Here is a 21,971-nt window from a genome sequence, read left to right as displayed (position 1 = left end):
AGTACTTCTGGAGCACCAGTCTACGTGTCATGAAAAAAAGGCTTAAAGCTGAGATGTTGAGTATCTACAGAAACTTGGTTTTTTGCAACCAGAGAGAATCAAATGAAGAGGAGTAGAACTTTTATCATTCGACCCTCAGTTCAATGTATTAGGCCCACCAAGTCGCCTACCTCTCTTTTTCCCCTAGGCTATAATTCTCTCTGATTAGACCACCACTAATTAATCTTAAGTACTTGTAGTATGGCTTTGAAGACATTATCTCAACCATGAACAGGAAACTAAAAAACGCGTCGTATGGTTTTGTCACATCACCAGTATCAAGATCGTGGTTTTTTTTCTTCTTCAAAGATTCAATATTTGGGCCTTGTCCCTCTAGTCTATCTCGATGCTGGAAGAGGAAACGTTGCTATCTATAGCACGAAAGTTTATAGTTTCCATCGTCGAAGCTAAACAGATCATGACCCCATTTTTCAATGTAATTACAAAATCGATATGGTTACGTATGTCGCTTTATAAAAGAATGTCCCATAGTTAATCGCGCACGACTTTCTTATGAAACTTTTTGATTTACTTTTAAAAGAAAACTACGCCATCTTGTGTGTATTTCTACGCTGCAATTGCGGCGCAAAAGTAACAATGAAGTCCAGAAGGTCAGCAACACCTAGAGTCCCTATGCGGAACTCCATCTTTTAAGTTCTAAGGTTGATCATTTTAATATTGTTCAATTTTGCGTGAACAATACTATTATTTTGAAAAAAGATGCACTGTATGGAGACTTAAAGTACCCTAACACACTTATGGTTTATACGTTACTGGGTCCATACGAAAAAGAAGTCATTATTGTTCAATCTACACTGTTGTAAGTCACGTGAAGCAAGTTTGATGGTAACATCTGCTATAGTTCGAACCCCGTGCAGGTCATAATGGGATCTTAGTTGAGCCCTACTCTTTCCAAATGGATTTAGAAGTACTATACCTTCGCGTCGATTAAAAACCAGTCATCTACTCGGCTTATTTTTAAAAATAAAGGAAAATAAATCGCTATATATATATTGATTCCGAAATGAAATTAGGGTTCTCTAATTACTGACGAATATACACAAGGCGTGTTTCAGGATAGAAATTGAATTAAATCAATTCTATTACAGCAAGTAAACAGTTGCTATGTCTCTAATTGAGAGCTTCATTCGGTCGAGCTGACAGAAAATTAAATTCGAGTGTTGAATTTTTACAGCTAATCAGAGGGAGACAAAAGATTCCGTAACACATCAGCTAGTAAAACGTTTAATTTGAAGACTCAACCAGAGAAGATTGAATAATATCGTCTTGCAATAATAAGTTCACGCTTTACCTTTGGTGTCAAGATGAAGATATTGTTTAATCTTGAATAATTGCAGCTAGAAACGTAAATAACATTTCCTCACCAATAATGTCTGTTCAAATTGAACTGCAAGCCTTTCTTTCCTTAGTTTCCTGCCTCATGAACGGTCTGGCAACACTGGAGGAACGTAATATTACTGAAAACTATGACATATCGTCTATCACTTTCACTATCCAACAATTCAAATATTATGTTTAATTTAAATTATATACATTCCTCTAAGCTCACAAAACTAGATTGCATTGCTTGTCTTAGAGCTATAGAATTACAAAGTTCATTGTTACTTATCGTTTACTTTTTGAATTAATTTCGTTCAATTCAATTATAAGAGGTACATACATACATACTCTTCTCGATCAAACCTCACCGCAGCTAAATTAAACCGATCTCCTCAAGACAAGATATAGGCATAGAAGAAGGCTCAAACCTAAGTCTTGAGAGAGAGAGAGAGAGAGAGAGAGAGAATTCGAAGCACTTTTTCTTTTCATTATCGATTTTTCGTGTGTTTTAATTAAATTAAAGAATAATTTGCGTTCAAGAAGATTGCGTGACGTTCTCCTTACCAAAAAGACAAACCGAATAAGAAGTACCCATAAGACGCCTTCACAAACATGACAAAAGGTGACAATAATAGACTCTTTTCAAAGGTCAGGGGTGTAAATAGAGTCTGGTGTGTTGACCACTATAGTTTGCTGTTTGCAATCCTTTAAAAACGTAAGATTGAGCTATATCTTTTGCAAGTTTGTGAAGTTGTCTTTAGAGAAACTTGAGAGAAGTTGAGAAAGCTCTCTCTCTCTCTAGAGATTACATAAAAAATAAGGTGCAGGCCGAATTAAGAAAAAGCAAATTGTCAATTTGCAAGCACGTTCTACGCTTCGTTTGTCAAAAGTCTTCCAGCGTTTCTCTTATACTGTAACATAAGTTAATGATAACACAGAATAAGTTAAAGACTTCGTTCACAGTGAAGCCCTGACACTGCAGTCCCAATTTAATTTATTGAAGGATGATATTTGCTTATTGTTGAAGTCAATAAGTCGTATTGTATTGAGGACATAATGAAACAAATTTTAGTTTTAAAATATCTATTCGGTAAACCGACTCAAAAGAAAAGCATAATTTTTATTTTTTAAATATAAAAAACAAAATAGATAATTGGCTATCGTATGGTAAGGGAAATAATTAGAAAGTGTTCTAATTGCGTCATTAGATACGCTTCCTTCATGGCTCATTGCAATTTTCGTATGAGCTAAGCCTAAAAGCGCCCGTAAAACTGCCTTCAAAGCTCCACCATTCGTGACGTCAACAGACAGACATCAAATTCAACCGCGTCTGTACTTACGAAACCGTTCTGAGAGGGAAGCTATACAAAAGCGAGGGTTTTAATAAGATTTTAAAAATTAAAATCGCTAAGATTGGTTCTTTCAAATATTGATGAAATACTTTAATTTTAAATGAATTTATTTTCGTATAAACTTTTAAAAATTTTGCAGAAAATCTTTAAAAAATCTTTCTGAGCTTTAGTTAAGAGTGTTAAAAACAACTTTGATTTACCTCTAGAGGCCGTTACTAAGAAGTACGACCGGCTTTCGTTAATCTCCCCAATGCCTTACTTTCCGTTATAATTTATTATTAACAGAAATACATAAACCCACTAGGAATAATTGAGCCTCATTCTTTCCAAATATGTTTCTATTCGCGAGATAAAATTATTCATACACAATGATTACTCTATATTTTCCCAGAAATAAATCCACCTAGATACGTTGAGAAAAATATGGCATGTACACAATGATTCCTGCTAGCTATATGCATTCTTGGCCTTTTCTAAAAGAGTTTAAAATAACCGATAAAAATGTTCGAAGATAGGTGTTTTTATTTATGTGCCAAACGGCCTATCTGAATATTCGGAAATTCGGTCCCAAAGGCAGCCAACCCATGCCCCATTTTAAAATACGTGCACGTGGCACGTGTTTAACCATTTCAATGACAGAATCTTCATATATCGACCGAGCATCTGGAAAAATATTCAAATATTCAGCATTTTTCTTTATACATATATATTCCTTCACAGCTTCAGTTGTTTGGATATCACGTACGGGTAGACGTTCTTCGGAATTTACATTCCACGGTTGGTTCAGTCGACATCTTTCATTTCGGGCTAAGAGCAAATAAACCGTCGTTTTGAAAGAATGAATGACGACCAAAGGAACGACGGTCATTGCTGCAGTCAAACCATGAGAACTAGCTCCATGGCCTGTCTTTTCATTAAATACCGCTCAAAGTCTCTCCCTCTCTCTCAAACAAACAAATAAGGTTGAATATATCTGACTAGACTAGAGTTTTTCATAAGAAAAGTTGTTGTGTTAATACGCCCTTTTCCAAAAGGAGGCGGGGCGCAGTATCGTCTGCTTGAATTAGGGTTAAAGTAAAAGATATGGGACTGGATGTGGACGGACGCAAAGACTTTAGATAGGGCTTAAACGTTACCAGTCCTACACTAAATTTTCATGGTACTTCCATTTTCATTTTCCAAAAGGGGGCGGGAAGTAGTATCGTCTGCTTGAATTAGGGTTAAAGTAAAAGATAAGGGACGGTATTTGGACGGAGGCAAAGACTTTAGATAGGGCTTGAAGGTTACCAGTCCTACACTAAATTTTCATGGTACTTCCATTTTCATTTTCCAAAAGGGGGCGGGAAGTAGTATCGTCTGCTTGAATTAGGGTTAAAGTAAAAGATAAGGGACGGTATTTGGACGGAGGCAAAGACTTTAGATAGGGCTTGAAGGTTACCAGTCCTACACTAAATTTTCATGGTACTTCCATTTTCATTTTCCAAAAGGGGGCGGGAAGTAGTATCGTCTGCTTGAATTAGGGTTAAAGTAAAAGATAAGGGACGGTATGTGGATGGACGCAAAGACTTTAGATAGGGCTTGATCGTTTCCAGTCCTGCACGAAATATTCATGGTCCGTATTGTTTGATAAAAATAAGTTTGAACGATTTTTCTGCACCTCCCTTTTTCTCTCTCTCTCTTTTTAAAAAACAATATACACAAATTCGTTAATAAATAATACTTCAGGTTGCATTTTTACCCTCTAATAATAATTACGTTGTCACAAACAGCAGGGGAGATGATTTTTTAGCTTCCAAAGTGACCAATTAAAAATGATATGATCCCTTGGCGTCTTTAGCGGCATGCGTAACCAGCCAGGGATGGGTTGAACCCACTAAAAAACTAATTTTGCGGGGTCTTCCCTCCTGAAGATGTCGGTCATAACACGTAGCATATTTTAAATTACATTTTATGGATTTTACTTTAATTATCTCTATCCGACCCCTTTAGTTCGCGGTTTAGGGCATTCGTATAAGGGGATTTAATGCCTTGAAAACCCTTGATCATAAGTTTTAAGGGCCAAATACGTTTAAGGCTTAATTTTGCAGAGTACACCAAACAAAATGAGAGACTAGCATAACCCTGTGATTTAATTCAAAAGCAAATAAAAAATTAAAGGCAAAGGCTTAACGAATATTAATATTAATGTATTAATTTAAAAACCACGTGACATTACGAATTGTTATTTATTTATTTTTTAAATTCAGCGAAATTTGAGATGCCAACTTCCAGGGGCAAAACTAATAATGTATTTCCTACGAGCCCCTGTAAAACGTTTACCCGCAATACACCAGTGTACGATATTTTTATAAAATTCATATCTCTCTTAATTCTGCACCGATTTATATGTTATTGGTATCAAATTGAAGCCCAATTTGTGCTCTACATTTACTGATATAACACGTGACATTGCATATTATAGCGCGATTCTTTAAAATAAAATGAAATAACAAGGCTTAGTGAAAATATTAAAATACTGAAACTCCAGTATTCTTACCCACAAGTTCTCACAACGTGCTTATCTGCTAAAAGGAATGATATTTAATAAAGTGCGTGAAATTTTATAAAGCCATCCTCCAGGGGCAAAACTAATAATGCATTTCCTACGAGCCCCTGTAAAACGTTTACCCGCAATACACCAGTGTACGATATTTTTATAAAATTCATATCTCTCTCAATTCTGCACCGATTTATTTGTTATTGGTATCAAATTGAAGCTCAATTTGTGCTCTACATTTACTGATATAACACATGACATTGCATATTATAGCGCGATTCTTTAAAGTAAAATGAAATAACAAGGCTTAATGAACTTATTTAAATACTGAAACTCCAGTATTCTTACCCATATGTTCTCACAACGTGCTTATCTGCTAAAAGGAATGATATTTAATAGAGTGCGTGAAATTTTATAAAGCCATCCTCCAGGGGCAAAACCAATACAGGTTTACAGGTTTAATTGTTCGCCGTACAATGGTACGCCCTTTTGAAACAGCCCCTGTAAAACGTTTACCCGCAATACACCAGTGTACGATTTTTTTTATAAAATTCATATCTCTCTTAATTTTGCACCGATTTAATCGTGATTGGGATCAAATGAAATTGAAGCCCAACTGGTAGGCCATGGTTTGGAGAAGGTGGCGCAACAGTCTAATTATATCTCTCATGAACAACACCTATCCTACCCCGGTCTCTATAACACACCCATACTTTTGGAGACTATTGTAGGGTTATGATTACAGCTTTCTCTAAGGAGTGAGGGAGATATTGATCAAACCGCTGTAATACCCAACATTAATGACCATTATTTTAAATTTTAAGTACACGTACTTTCACTGGGCCCCCTCTGGAGATGGGAGCCTTAATCTGAATAATAAAGAGCAAGGGATTTTAAAAAGCTACGCTGGAAGTTGTTGCTGTTGTTGTTTAAGCCTTTTCGTGAGTTTTAAATTAAGAAACTTTTAATGATGTTAAATTCCTCTGGAGCATATAACCATCGCAAACCAACAAACTAAAATTTGTTGCCTCAAACAAACACAAAACTCATTAAGATTATATTAAAACCAGACAACATAATTTCACGCGCTCACTTATATGCAAAATATATGTATTGGTTTGTTTGCGCGTGTTCTAGCAGCTCGTGAATTTCTGACTCTCATAAATAATTTTTGCTTTTGGACTGATTGACCAATCAGCTTCTAATGATTTCCTACGTCATTGAATTTGAATTTATCATTATTTTTGCATTTTAATTTGTTTGAAGTTTTCTGAGGTATAATTTTGAGTATGAGTTTTTGATGTAAAAATCTACATCTTTCTTCAAATTCTCAATTCCATTCGAATATTTACATTAAATTAATTAACCAACTAATTAAAAATTGGCATACAACTATCCCTTTAATTAAATCTCAATTTGCATAGAGTTCACCATAGAAAAAATTTCCTTTGACCTTCCACTTTTGGAAGCCTAGGTCTGTCTCATAACTTAGGTATGCTTATAAAAACCTTCAAGATATCTTCTCCTAAACCATCATCAATCCAAAGATAAAGATACAAAATACTATTGCCTTAAATCACTGGAGATAACGCGTAAATAATAAATCTTCGATTCAAATTCAGGATCCTTTTAAAAATGCACAGCTCATAAATAAATATCTTTAAACATTATTTACCTATAGTTAAGCTCTCCTTTCAATGCCACGTACAGTTCTCAAAAGTACCAGGTTGATAAACACAAATCAAAACAGTTCCATCCTGAACCACAAACACGCACCCGTGTTTAAAGCATGAAGAAACATAGAACGCAAATAAACGCGACCAAATTATGCTCCAAAATAATTTAAGTTGAGCCTATTTTCTTAGAGTTCACGACGTAAACAAGAGACAAATGAAGATGTTATATCGACAGATGGATTCGGACAGAGAGTATCCTGGATCCTGTGTTTTTTCTCGTGGGGACAAACTGACTCTGATGGGTTGATGCTATTCTTTCAGTTCTAGTAGTGAGGGGGGCATTGGACGGATGGATCAGGTCGAAGCAAAGGCTTAGGGGTTGTTCCCTCGTCTCATCGTTTCATTTCATCCCGGTTTCATTTGGGGGCGCCACTTTCGTTCCCCCGCCTTTCAACTGCCTCCCTATCGACTATTTTATCTCTGGTCGGATGCACTTTGCCGCCGTGTGACGTCACGAAATGGAAGACCCTTTCGGTGAACGTTCTTAGGTAACAGAAACGCCTGCGCGAAAACCAAGCCCCTTAATACCCATTTATACCAAGGAAAATACCCAAGTTTATGATGGATTTCCCTTACAAGTCTTCAATGGTATGGTGGTTCAAGATGAGGCACAACACTACTCATACCCTTTCAAACAACACAGGACATCATATGTTAATAAAACATCTTTAAGTTAGTTTTCGTCATTGTTCAGCTCAGAGATAGAACCAACCATTCAGGGAAGGGCTTCTCTACTTTATTGGAATCCAACCTTAGAAAGGGCACATTTCCTCAAAGGAAACGTGATTTTTTTCTTATGTTAAACACTACTCTTTCCCGGGTTGTTGAATCCTACTACACAGAGAGCGATCAGTGCATTCATGGCGAAGAGCTTTCTAATTTTCTTTGGGAAACTGCGATACAAAATTTCGAGGGGCTTTCACTCAGCATAATAAGTGCACAAGCTTCAGCTGTATTAACGAAAACACGGAATTGCATTGAGACCCATCTTTACAGGGGCAAGCTTTACCTGTACTAAAAAGAACACGAAATTTCACGAGACCCACAATGGGTCACGTGTATGTACAGTGTGTCAGAGTGTATATATCCCCTTGGTTTGATTTGACTTTCATTGCTATTCTTCGGATTGCTTCTAATCTCGTCTTGCCATACAAAACCCGAGAAACGCGGAAGAGATTTGCAAACATTTGCCATGGAACTAGAGAGAGCGTATACCAAAACGAAAACGATTGAATTGGTTATCTTCCCTTTAAGCCCTAAGGTTAAGGCGAGTAATATTGATATATGTTTTCCGTTTTAGTGTGAGAATGGTAGTCGGTGGCATGGTGAGAGCACAGAGAAAACGGAGCAAAACGCAAAAAAAAATATTGCAACGTTTGCAATATATCAAGTCGAAATTGACCTAACGAAAATCGATGAAATCTGCCCTGTCGACTTGCATTATCCTCGTTGCCCTTGCAATGGCATGCACATAACGCCCGCTTGCCACGCCTTCAACCTTAAAGGGATAGTACTTTGAAATTAATTTCGACTGTCATTAAGTTTTCGTGAAGTTTTAAACACCAGAAAATGTGAAAAATCAAATATGTGTAAGATTTGATTCCAATCATAATTATCGATTTATACCTTAGCTACTATCCCTTTAAATATATTTGCAAGGCCATAAAGAAACCTAATGCCATAGCGTGAACATTGACCAAGTACTATAAACGGACACCAGTAAGTGCCGTTTTTCTGAAATAGCCTCTAGGCGCTAATACCTATAATTTTCACTACAAAGCACATCGTTTATACTTTATTGTGTCATTTTCGTTCAAGGGATAAGTAACGATTAAACACTTTTTTTAGCGAATAACAGTGATTTGTCCCATGTTTTTGCTTTTGTAGACATTTTCATATTGAACTACCCCTCGTTGGACCTTTTCTTAGTGACTTAACCCTCGTTTTCTTTTTTGTAGACTCTTCTTATGGAATTTTCCCTTGGTTTAGCTTTTGTAGACATTGTTTTTATTAAATTATCCCTTGGTTTGGCTTTTGTAGACATTGTATTCGTGACTACCCATAGTTTTTGCTTTTGTAGACATTTTTTATTGAATTACCTATGGTTTTTGGTTTGTAGACATTCTCTTAGTGATCTACCCCTCGGTTTTCGCTTTTGTAGACATATTCTTAGTGACCTACCCCTCGGTTTTCGCTTTTGCAGACATTTTGTCAGTGTTCTACCCCTCGGTTTTCGCTTTTGTAGACATTTTCTCAGTGTTCTACCCCTCGTTTTCGCTTTTGTGGACATTTTCTCAGTGTTCTACCCCTCGTTTTCGCTTTTGTGGACATTTTCTTAGTGACCAACCCCTCGTTTTTGCTTTAAAATGTACGGAAAGCGAAAAGAAAAACCAATTAAACCGAAAAAAGAAAAATTATTCGTTATCTGAAACAAAGCCTTAAAATAAACCCAGTTAATCTTTTATCTTTTTTAATACCCTTTCTGCCATTTTATTCTAGATTTGTTCTTTTTTTAAAAGATGCTTCCCAAATTGGAATTACTTTATACATGAAACATCACGCGATCGTGCCTGGGTTTCCCGCCAAAGTCAAGGGGTTCGGGGGGATGGGAGAAAAAGGCGGGAGAAGTAAGCTGGAAAGATAGCGCGAGCGTTTCCTCGAATTATGTTAAATTACTCTTTCCTGAAAGACTACATTATCTCGGACTAGAGAGACTATGCTATACAGACAATGGAAAAGGCCTTGTGGAATTTGGTGCAATTCTTGTAAAAGCAGAAAAGAGCGTTGCGTCTAGTCTAATGCAATGCAACGCCTCTGCAAAAATATTCCTTAAGCCTTTTTTCTTTTATTTAATTTTAAAGTTTCGCATGAACGTTTTAATTAACAATTATGTCTTGAAGGAGTTTTCACACATTTTTACTAAGTTAATTAATAAAAGACTGGCAATGCAAATAGATAATGGGCAGATAAGTGTTGCCAGTCGTTTGGGAGTGAAATTCAACCTCAACATCTATCTACAACCATAGCCCACTCAATCACGCGTTCAACGACGCAAGCTGCTCGCTCTACAAAAGCTTGTAGTTCTATTTACATCTACATGGTGTGGTGGGGAATTGTATTAAAGGGAAGACTAGTGGGGGGGGAAGAAAAGCTGATTGGGTTAGAAAGGTTATGACATTAGGTAGGAGGGGTCAATATATTTGCTACTAGGCCTAGCATGGATGGTTTTTATAAGTAACCTGATATAGAGAAGTGTGACAGCAAAATGACACACTCACGTCTAAATATGAAAAGGGATCAGATTAAAATATTAATTTGAAAGGGATTTAACGTCATCTTTATTTAATCCTATTAACGAAGTTCTGTAAGCTCCAGTAAAAAATAAACCTCTGCATATCAATTAAGGAATTCTCTTTTGAGACAGAGTAGGGGCACCCCATGTTAGGTTCGCCTACACTACAGTACAGGAAAGTGCTGGAAACTTTCATTATTCTATGAAGAATCGTATTCTGTATCGATTCATATTGATTACAAAATTAACTTCGCCGCTAGAGGCTGCCACTAACTTGACCGGGTAAAATTAAATATATTTAATTACGTTACATCTGAATTAAAATAATGCACATAAAATGTGGGGACATTTAAGTGTTTCACTAATTATCTGTCAAGTAATAATTAAATTAATTACTAAAACTATATGTATATTTAATGAATACTGTAGATGGCGTTTAGAAGCTTTATCGATTAGAGCCACGTGACTAAAATTCTGTATGACGTAGATAGACTCAAGGTCATCGATTTACTAAACAGTTTGCAGCTCCACCTTGGTGCAGTAGTTACATTTTCTTAAAATTTCAAATTAAAACTAAATTTTTGAGGGAAAGTTTTAACTGTAGTTCTAATTTCATTTAAATGGTATTTCACTAATTATAACCGCATAATTTACGGACAATTAACATATTTCAAAGCCCGATCAATACGAGAGACGGTTAGTCATAAGTTTATCATATAGCATAAGTTTAACACTGGCATAGTTTTCAATAAGGATCGAAAATGTTAGTATTTTACATCTACGCAGATAGTTATTTCCGAGTTATAACCAATATAGTTGAAGTCAGACTTATAAGAAATCAAATATAAACTTATGGTGCTTTAGGGTACATATTTGGATATCCGTATAAACTCATTTTCGTTTACTCTGGAAAAATAAATTGGTAGAAATCGAATTAACATCGATTTCTTGGAGTCGGATGCAACTGCAAATATCTATTTACTATACTACAAGAAAATTTCTAATTAAAATCGTCTATTTTTGTCAGCATCCGTTACTACATTAATGGCTAGTCAATACACTATTTGAGCGCCTTGGTTTACCACAATATTCACTTTGAAATTAACCCGTTGTCAATTGAAATTTTGGTGAAAATTCTCAAAATTTTCTGGATCCATTAGGGACAAACCCGTTCATTTAAAAGCCACAATTAGCTCGAGGGGGCTTTGAGCAAACTGGGGCAGGGTCGAGGGGTTCGACATTCTCTAAAAGGTCAACGAAAATTGGTGACTTCATGAAAGGTTTCCTGAGTTAGTGCTTGAACTCTGATTTAGTCTTAAATAGATAATAGTTTCGTCTGCAACTTTGCGATTTCTTAAGAGACTTCATCATCGATTTCATGATTTCATCACACAGTTCGTGTTGTCTTCGACATCTCAGACGTTCAGCGATGTCCTGAGAGAATTAGCGAAGTATCGAACCCCTCGGAGAATGATGTTCTATTCCTCTTAAGGCCAATGACCAGACTATCTCTTGAAGATTCAATCGATTTTAAACACAATATCTCGAGTGTAGATGGCGTCATTCAAAAAGTTAAAAATGGCAAGAAGTCGGTACAAGTCAAGGGTCAATATTTAAACCAAGTCAGACAGCAAAAGGCAAGAGCGTGGCAAGAGAGCCCTTAATTGTATAGCTTTAGTTGTTTGGAGAGCGGGGACCAAGAGATCAAATTGCCCCGGGAAACGTTTCCCCCCAAATTTAAATAACGAATAAGGAATGCCTTAACGAAAAGCACACACACTCACTCAAATATGGCGGGAAAACAGCCTCCTAGATCGCGAGGAATATAATTAAGATTATGTTTGCTTCAATTCACAATGACAATTAAATAAATCGCTAAGATGTCCCAGAGGTCAAAGAGCGTGACCTTTAATCCTAATGAGCTAGTGTAGTCAATTAATAATTCATGAACTGCTGCTACGAGATTGTAGACAAGTTACAACTTACAAGTGGTTTTTGGGAATCATGTTTTTCTCGAAAATACACCTCCATTAAAGGGTTGCACAACATGTTACGTATCTCTTTCATAAAGTAGAGCTCCGCATGTCACGTGACATTGCCCAATCACTACTCCAGGTAATAGTAACACTACTACATCAAAATATAGATCTTGATACGTCCCTACCAAGAAGTGATATCTAGTTTATTAGGGAGAAGGTATAAGATGCCTAAGTATTCGCGTGAGGCCATAGTCCCAGTCCCCCTTTCAAAATACAAGGAGGGGGACGTAACAGGAGGCTGGGCTATTTCGCAGCCTCTCCTCACTCGGAAAATACGTAATTTTCCCGTCATTCGCGTCGCGCTGACGTGAGTTTTCAAGAACCAATGAGATGCTGCTGGTTGTAATTTGGAGGCGGGGATTAACTCCGGACCTACGTCTTTTAGACTGGAGATAAAGCTGCCAGAAATGTGGCGAATTTATACATTCTTCCTAATAAACTAAATATCACTTCTTGTCCCTACATAAGGTATTGTATATCAATTAACTTAGCGTGGTTATGTTAATTAAGGTATCGCTAATACACTCAGAAAAATGCACGTCAATTGTTGAGTCGAACTACGGGAATGTCTGTTGATTACTCGAAAGACTAATGACGAGGAAAGTTTAATTAGTTCTTGGGTTCGAGTTGAGAGAGAGTTGATGGGAAAATGTCACAAACTGTCTAAGTTATTAACGACTCTAGCTTACACCGCGGAGGCAAGTTTCTTCCCGGGGCTGATGTCCAACTAAATTAGAAATGACCTAAGACTAACTCGTGGAAAATTAACAGGCATATATATATCTATGCGCAAGTGCACTATTTTCTTTTCTACGAGATTAGGTAGTACGTATTCATGCGCCCTTAGTGAGCTAACATAAAAATATGAAACAGGCTGTAATGAACTTCCATAAACATTAATTACCATACCGCATTTTAGGGAGGACGTACTGACGAGAATATGATGGTAAACTATAATATTTAAGCAGAGTCATAAACGAAACGAGGTTTAATAAGTTTAAAAAAAATAGTTCCTGCAACGCGGCGTGGAAAAATGGAGAATTTTTGGGTGAAGTTGGACTCGCGACGGAGTTAATCCAAAAGTTTAAAATAAACATAAACATAGTCTAAAAAATAGTACTCCAAAAAATAGTAAAACTACTCCTTCATGGTATAGTTCTACATAACTCATTTTACATCCGTTTAACACTTAAATAATTTTATCTTCAACGCTGCATCAACTTGAGTCGCTTTAATTCTATAAAAACAATACATTAAATTTTCTTTGAATACGTCCATACGTTACCCTATTTTAAATTCAATCATTCGCGCGAAAGAAACTCTCCCAAGACTCTTCTTAAGTGTGGAAAAAAGTATAATTACCATCCATCTTTACCCCATTTTAAAGTTATTTGCATATTAAGGTGAGGTATAAAAAGTGGTTCAAAGGAAAGAGTGGAGAGGAGAGAGTAGGAAGAGCCGGTAGAGGTATTTCTAAAAGAAGCATCTTAAGTAGTAGGGTGAAGGGAAGATAATCCTTTTCAAATTTTCTCATTTCTAAACTTTTCTTTAAAATTGGGTTGAGTAATTTTTAGAGCTATATACCTTTTTTCACTAAGCCAGAGTGGGAAGCAAAGCCTAAAGGGTAAATCGTACGAAGATCTTTTGGTTTCGTTAATAGGGAAATAGCAAAAGGGGCGTGGCTTCAGACGGCTCCTCCCATTTATATCTACACGAGGAAGAATTTATGAAGTAGAAGGCTTGTGGGGGAGTAAAGACGATTGGGTAAGCTGTGGTCTGACGTTTTGTAGGAGGGTTTTATCACTTACTGCAATGTCCCTATACATAACGTATTATCATTATACTTTAAAGTAACTGTAAGAACTGCCGATGGTTTGGTAAATATTTGAAATACGTCATAGGCACGTGACCTAGGAGATTCGAAGTTCAAAGAAACTTGGGCTGAGACTCGGCCAGTAAAATAAAGGAACGTAATCTCGTGGTACTTTGCCAAGTGAAACATTTTCCCGCTTTTCACGTAGCCATCTTTGATTGGCTGAACTTTTGACCAATGAGACCACCTTTCTTTTTTGCAGAAAAATGATTGAAAAAATGAAAACTGAGTGAACATTGGGCCTTACTTTGAAAAGAGGTTTTCAATCAATGCAGTTTTTTGGTGATTAGCTAACAAAATTACATTTCGTGAGGCTTTTCCTTTAACTAAAGAAGCTATCCTTGCTTCAATGGTTACAGAACTTAAGAGGGTTAGTTTAGGGGAGATGGGGGGGAAGGAAGGATGGTGGTGTACGTCTTTATCGATTTGAAATTTGGGCTGAAACAGTACGAGACCCGAATACGGCGAGCTGTTTCATTCCATGTTGGTCTTTCGACGAATCAGCACGCGTTAGCTATAAAATGCTCGTGCTGGTATATTTTCCCGCCCAAACATAGCCCCGTATTGTGTGGTAGTGTATTTTTTAACACGTGTTCGGTAAGGTTTATACATGTACAGTAAAAAAATATAACCAAGGCTTAAGGGCAGAAAGGGATTGTACGGAATGCGCTTACGTTTCGATTTTGGAACTGTCAGTTCCGATAATATAATACGTTCCTGGACTACACTATAGGGAAAAGTCGCCAAAACAGTACACGCAGCCGGTTTCCATTTCTGAACGGGAAACCCATACATAAGCAAAGAGTATTATAACGTAACATAAATTTATGATGGTCATAAGTCTAAACTTAGTTATGTGGAAAAACGTTACCTTCTTTCCCAGAGATCCAACCAAATCTAAACTATACCGTGTGCTCAAAAAAGGGTGGATCAATGTGTTCCATCACATTTTGTCCTAAGGATGGAGACTTATGTATATTGATGAACTTATGATACTGTATTATTAAACGGAACTTCCAGTATCTAAGCAGCTTAGTGCGGGGAAATTAAAATATCTTAGAACTTTAGTCTTTAGAAGTTGAAAGTCAGACACGAACTGTCTTAGAAACCTCACGTACAAGAATAAAATAATGGGGTCTCGGTCCTTGTTCATTAAAATTTAAGATCTTAATTACGTGGGAAGCGAAAATTCTTAAAATATTTGGCGTGTTTAGCGTATGAAGATAAAATACACCTTTTCAAATTTACTATAATATGCAAAGCGTTAAAACCTTAAGGTGAATTTGTACTAGGCCACTTTTGCAGGTCCTTTGCATTATTGATCACGTAATACAATAAGAAATAATTTTCAAACTTACCCTGGGAATCAAGGCTGACTTCTTTTCTGAATTGCGCCGTCATTTTCGATGTGTTCACTGTGATGTTTTCGCGGTTTTAATTGAACGCGTCACACACACACACTTGCCACTTGTCCCGTGGGCCTACGACGTAGGCGTCATCAAGAGAAGTAGAACTTTACACAAACATAAGGTACACCGCTATAAACGAAAAACAACTTCTCACGTGATCTCTTGTAATCACTGTAAGCACCAGCGAACACTTTGAATCGCGTCCCCAACATTTTTAATCCGTTAAGTACCGGGACGTAGTGCTCTCAAAGCAAAGGCCTAGCGCGCACAGACTGGAAGAAGATGTAAACCGGTTGTTGACCTTTCCTAGTGACGCTTTGCCATTTAAAATACAACAACAATGTGGTTGCTGTAACAGACTTAAGCTTTATTTTTCGCTTGCTTAAGATTTAACTTAATTAACAAGCGCGAACGTAATTTTGAGTAAAAGGTCGAGAAGCGGAAGTCGTACGCGTTCTTTGATGCGACGTTGTCAGTTGAACGTAGGATCATGTTTAAACTTCGTTGTAGAACTTGATTGAAACGAGTCTTGTAGAGTTGTTCATGAATTTGTCATCATGGCTGCCTCGTTGTAGCAGTCAAAATGGATTGAATCGATGAGTGGGGTCTTCAGGGTTAAAGGTTGAGAACCGACTTTAGTTACGGTTGTAGTAGAACTTAGTTCTTCATGTCACTCAGGGTCTTAGATGAAAATAAACCGAGGATGCTGGTTGGGAATCGAAGACATCCGTAATTAGATTTACGTTTCGTTGAAACTACGTGTACTTCACGGGTAATTTAAGGTATGGGTTGTTTACACCAAGGCTTATCGTTGGAAGCAAGGGTGTAAAAACCCCTAGTTGAAATCGAAGCTTTTTTTATCATTTATTTTGCTTTTATTCTTGAAGGAAAAAAACCGTCTTTAGATAAGAAGTGGGTACGTAGCTCAGCCTCTGGGTGGTTCCAGGAGGCAGTTAGGCCTGGGTCTAGAAGAACTTAGAAGTCAGACTAGCAAAGGCTTAGCGCCTTCCATCGACGTTACATCTCCAACGGGGCGTAAAAAAGAATCTGAAATGGGAAAAGAAGAAAAAAACAACGTTAAACAGTATAGGACACTAACAGCCTCCGGGAGTTGGTTGGAAGTTTGGGCTTCTGCATCTGAAGTCTTAAAGGAATTCAAGAATTGCTAAGCCTTGGTTCCCCGAATAAAAAAAAAGAAATACATATATATTTTTCTTTATTCCGCCAGAAAAATAGCAGGTTGCGAACCTCCCCGTAAATCTTACGACAAAGCACCACTGCTATCTATACCTTAGCTGTAACTTCCTTTGTAAGGGATAGTTTTAAAATAGAAAAGTAAGGACTATTTAAGTTGCTAAGCCTTTGAATAGATACATATGTATTGTTCTTATATCGAATAAAAATTGATTTGTAGCTTTTTGACGATGTGACATTAATATGGTTTGAAGTTCAAAACCCTCTGTGATAGACTCCAGATTGAGCGGAAATAATTAACTAACTATAAATTAAATCGGTTATTTTTTATGTAACTTCATTTGTCAGTTTTGTTTCGATAATAAATACTTTTATTAAAAAAATGACTTTCACGAGGTCACGACCTCAATGCCAAAAGTTTGAAAGGTCATAACTGCGGCTTCCATCGCAAATTTTCATCTATACAAATGATACTTATTAAGAGATAAAATGTTGATGACATAATTCTTAATTTTTAAATTTTGATGGTTGAATGAGTTTTCTCTGTTCTTTCCCAAAATGGAGCGGGAGTCCTTTGGGTACAAACTAAATCGATTATTTCAACAGAAAACCCTGCGTAATAAAAATATTTGTGGAAGTGATTAGTTTCTTTCAGTATATTTGAAACAAAGATGAAGTACGTGGAAATTTAATCACACCGTTGGGCCTTGGCATTTTAGTAACAAGCCCCGGGTAACTGACATGGATGATGATTTAGCAAGGTTTAATTATAGGCCTTTGCGGATTTAATGTTACGCTATTTTCTCTCTCTCAAGACTCAATATTTATTCAACGGCTTTGGCAGTGTATTTGATGAACTATAGGAGGCTCTTGAGCTTTACTATTTGCATATGAATCGGAGCAAGGGGTTCTTGTTTGCAAAGACAGTAATCATAAGCTAATTAAAATACGTAGAGTCTTCAGTTAGGTTAGACCTAACAATGCAGAACCGTCATGAAAGATGACAATTTACAAAAAAAAAATATTATTTCAACCCAACACCAGGACGTTGAACACATAAAACTGAACATGTGATCCCATTGAAAAATCCAGGACTGTTTTGTATGGTCAGCTTCAGTGCAGGAGAAACTACTCCTACCTAACATCATACCCCTACTTGCCCAATCAGATGTACAACCCCATCACTAGTAGTCCACTTAATAAAATCCTCCACCAATGTGTAGATGCAAAACGGAGGGAACTTTGCTGTATCTCTATTGTTCCACTCTTCATGTGAAACATTTGATCCACGATAGCCTTTTCTAAGCCCTGTACTATCTATTCTATCCAGACAGGTCTTATAACCTGGGATATCTCAAAGATGATAGATAGAGCCGACAAGTACATAATCGAAATGGCCTAGATTCGGTGGACGGATCCTTTGCAACTAATAGCCGTTGTATAGGTTTACGGTTATGAGTCTGACACGCACCAATGAGAGAATGCGTGGAATTACACGCGTAATCAGACACACCATCGATTGGCCAGCCCTTAGTACCGTACAACATACGTTCATAAAACCCCAATCTAAGTTCATTATTTACCCCAGTTTCCATGCAGCAAATTATAGACGAAAATTTAATTTCTTTAATAAGCACCGCTCTGCGATTAGTTTTAGTACTAAACACGTAATACCCAGGTCTGTATAAGCCAATAGAAGAACAGCGTTTAATTTGACGTCATACGTAGCTTTGCTAATGTTTGTTTGTTCGGTAAATATATTTTGATTTACGATATTTAAATTATGAAACAAAAAACGTTGTTTATCCTAGTTCACTTGGTAATCCGGCCTATCCTGGAATATCTGAACTTAGTATATAATTATTTTACTTATGTTCTATTCCAAGCTGTCATGAAAAGACGTAAGCCTATCGCGTTGATTAACAATAAACAATACAACAACCCAATTATACACAGAATAAGCTATCGAATCTATTGGTATTCCCTCTCCGAGTCTCTGTCACTCACTAGTGCATGAAGTAACTTATGAAGGCCGGAGTGGGAATGTAACTTTGTCTAAAACCGTGCTACGTCTTCTAAAATATCGCTTCATGGTGGCAGATTGCTTGCAGCGAATAGAAAATGGTGGCATAAGGCACCTCATGTAGAAATTCCAGAAGAAAAATAACCTTTTTCATCAATTTCTCTTTTTAAAAACTTTTCTTTTATGGAACAAGATATACTAGAAGAAAGTGTCCTATTGGTCCATACGAAAGGCTTTGGGTCCAGCAATTTGGGTCACGAAAGGAAAGAGCCTTTATACCGGGGAGTTGGAGAGAAAAAGTGGGCAAGCAAAAATAAAAGAATGATGTATAGCCTCTCTTTGAACCTCAAAACTCCCGTTGTAAAACCGGGAGCTGCTAGAGCGTTTTCCGGTCTTTTTCCATTTCCCGCCAAATATCTTCGCGCCATGCAATAAGGTGTTGGACAATTGCCATTTTCTTAAATTGCAGTTGGAGATTGCCATATTTGTTTTGCGAGATGAAGTAGTATAGTCGCGCTTTACGTTAGCCTGTCAAAATTTCGACTGAGAAATGAACCGATTTTATATTATAAAACAGTTTTGCGCTTTGTTTTGGGTTTTCCTAAGCCTAGGTGGTTGCCATGGGGAGAAAATTTGCATAATGTCTGATAAAAATACATAATCTAAACCGAGTTATTTCGGTAAACTATAAGATTATCAGGATTTAACACTTAAAAACGACATTTTTGTTCAGTTGCCTGACATCTCAACAAAACCTATAAACTATCTTTGAATTATCCAAGACGAAAAGTAGGCCAAACTTTTTTGTCTACCAAGAAAGAAATTGGGAAATTCCAAGCCGAGTTGAATAGGATCTCATTTTCAGTTAAAAAAAAAATCGATACGGTGCCCAAATCCCAAATGATAAGAAAGCATTAGCATGTGAAATTGAGCGGGCTTATTGCGAATTTTTTATGCGTACGCGTTTTGCATATTAGTCTGGTATTTCGTCCACGAGTGTGCTTGTTTGTCAGTGGAATTAACAGAGTTCGCTGAAGAAATGTGTAAGGTTATATTATTGAAGAACAGGGTCTATTACAACATGTATCCCATAGAAGTGTTTCTTAGTACGTTAAGTCAGGTATAGTAAAACCATCATGCACACGTACATTCTATGAAACAGTATTTTCCGACCTTGTTTCGAGTTACATTGATTTATGTTAAGGCAATGCCCTCAAAATTCAATGAATTGATTTTTAGGCATTTATAAATATTCATGCATTCGATCAAGTCCGGGGGGTAAAAGGGTTAAATTAATGACTGACCTTTGACCTAGCGCTTATGAAATATAAGTTTATTAGTCATAAACGCAGATACCAAAATTTAACATTAGTTCAGTTAAGAAAATCGCTTGTACATGAGCTCGTAGAAGATACATTATTATTCCATCCCCCATAAATATTTAATATTGGCATACAGTGTGCTCTGGTCCAGGTAAAAAGTTACCTGGTTTATAAATAACCCGAGGGCTTGGAAAATTACATCCATAGATAGGATACATCCACCTGAAGGACAAGCAGGTGGTAAAGTGGAGATGGAGTCATAAGTAAATCATTCTTCATTAAGTTTACATCTTCCAATAACCTTCCATGTTAGTATGGTAAGCTTATCTAGCGTTACACGTGCGCGGGTTTCGACTTAAGCCGTTTGGAACACTCTGCCCTGAGAATCATCTTCTAAAAACAAGGCACGTGCCCTGGATTGTAGAGAAGGGTTTTATGTAATAAATAACGTCACTCTTCAAATTTCGTCTTTTGTTTAATTTCTTATAAAGGAGTTAATTTCATAAGTGACTTCTTATTTTATGAACTTAAAGGTCTGTTATTAATTTATGGTAAAATCAATAGAAGGGAAGGCGATCCCGTTATCTCAGTTTTTGAGGGTTTTGAATTCCATTCTCCAAGGTTCTTTTTGTAACCCTTTTCGTGGAAGATATAGACAGACATAGAAAAACCTTTGGGAGCAACGAGCTTACGTGTTTATTCGACTAAAGAAAAAAATAACGCGTCAAACAAAGAAGCTCGGAGTTTTGAAGTTTTTTTTTTTTATAATAATTATTATTATTTTCTTTCGTTTTTAGAGAGAACAGATTGGAAGCTTCCTTCTACCTTTTATTGATTATTTAAAAAACATCCTAATAAGTTCATGTACGTAAGTCTTCGAGGCTCAAAACAGTGACTGAAATGCACGTACCATGATAGTCTTTGAAGATATTTAAAGGCTTTTCATGGCAATATTTTATGTGCCCGCAAATTGTTACAAGGCTCAATTTTGAAATTATATCAAATGCTGATCGTTGTACGCTACTATCCTTTCAATCATAGGCCTAATATTGTATCAATGTATGGCCTAATATTGTATCAATGTATAACCTAATATTGTATCAATGTATAACCTAATATTGTATCAATGTATAAAAGTGTTTAAATGGAAAATGTCGTTTATATCAACTAAAGGCCTTTTCAAGCTATACAACTTTTTGACTCATTTAGATGAGTCAATTTGAGTTGAGTAAATTAGTTGGGGCGTGTGAACAGAAGTTGGTTGTACAAGTTAAATCACAAAATTAAACATTGATCACTGACCAATTTTTGCTGACTCAAATTTTTGACGCATGTAGTTTAGTCAAAAGTTTTATCGCATCGTTTAAAAAGGCCCTAAATCAAACTATTACAGTATCATTCCACGATCTGATATTTTAAGCCCCCAATAAATAAATATTAATTCGACAGCTGCATTTAAAGTTAAAAATACATGCACTTCCTAAGCGATAAACTTAAAATACGTTTCTCTTTGATATCACTACTAGCACAAGGCAAAAGGGGTAAATTACGAATTAAAATCCCTTATTCTTTAGGGAGATATCAGAATACGAAACGTTAATCTATTTGCGCTGTCAAACAAACAACAAACTTAAGTCGATAAACCGATAAAAGCCCCGGCGACTTTATAGAATTCTCCTTGTCCAAAATCGATCCACCGTTTTGTAATAAGGGCTTTCATTAAAATTTATGACGGGATAACGGTTTATATCGGGTCTTAAACAAACAACAAATTCTATTTAAGTCAATTGGGATTTGGCAATTCGAAAGTTCTTT

The 21,971-nt window shown here is 36.6% G+C and overlaps 1 protein-coding gene across 3 annotated transcripts in view; it reads right to left on the bottom strand.

Moving 5' to 3' along the window:
* LOC149654578 (uncharacterized) overlaps window positions 1-16,005 on the bottom strand; it is a 31,116-nt gene extending 15,111 nt beyond the window's left edge. For 2 of the 3 annotated variants that reach the window (XM_089846143.1, XM_089846144.1), the window contains exon 1: window positions 15,567-16,005. In XM_089846143.1, coding sequence (XP_089702269.1) covers window positions 15,567-15,609 — 43 coding nt within the window. In that variant the 5' untranslated portion in view covers window positions 15,610-16,005. Of the gene's footprint in view, window positions 1-6,943; window positions 7,137-15,566 lie in introns of those variants that run through there. The other variant, XM_089846145.1, reaches the window with a different exon arrangement.
* Between the last annotated feature and the right edge of the window lie 5,966 nt (window positions 16,006-21,971).

This window comes from Phalangium opilio, unplaced genomic scaffold (genome assembly GCF_054372755.1).
Source record: "Phalangium opilio isolate 3A_F unplaced genomic scaffold, DU_Popi_V2 ptg000079l_1, whole genome shotgun sequence".
Taxonomy (NCBI): domain Eukaryota; kingdom Metazoa; phylum Arthropoda; class Arachnida; order Opiliones; family Phalangiidae; genus Phalangium; species Phalangium opilio.
The sequence above is the reverse complement of the archived record's forward strand: the minus strand, read 5'-3'. Positions and strand labels throughout refer to the sequence as shown.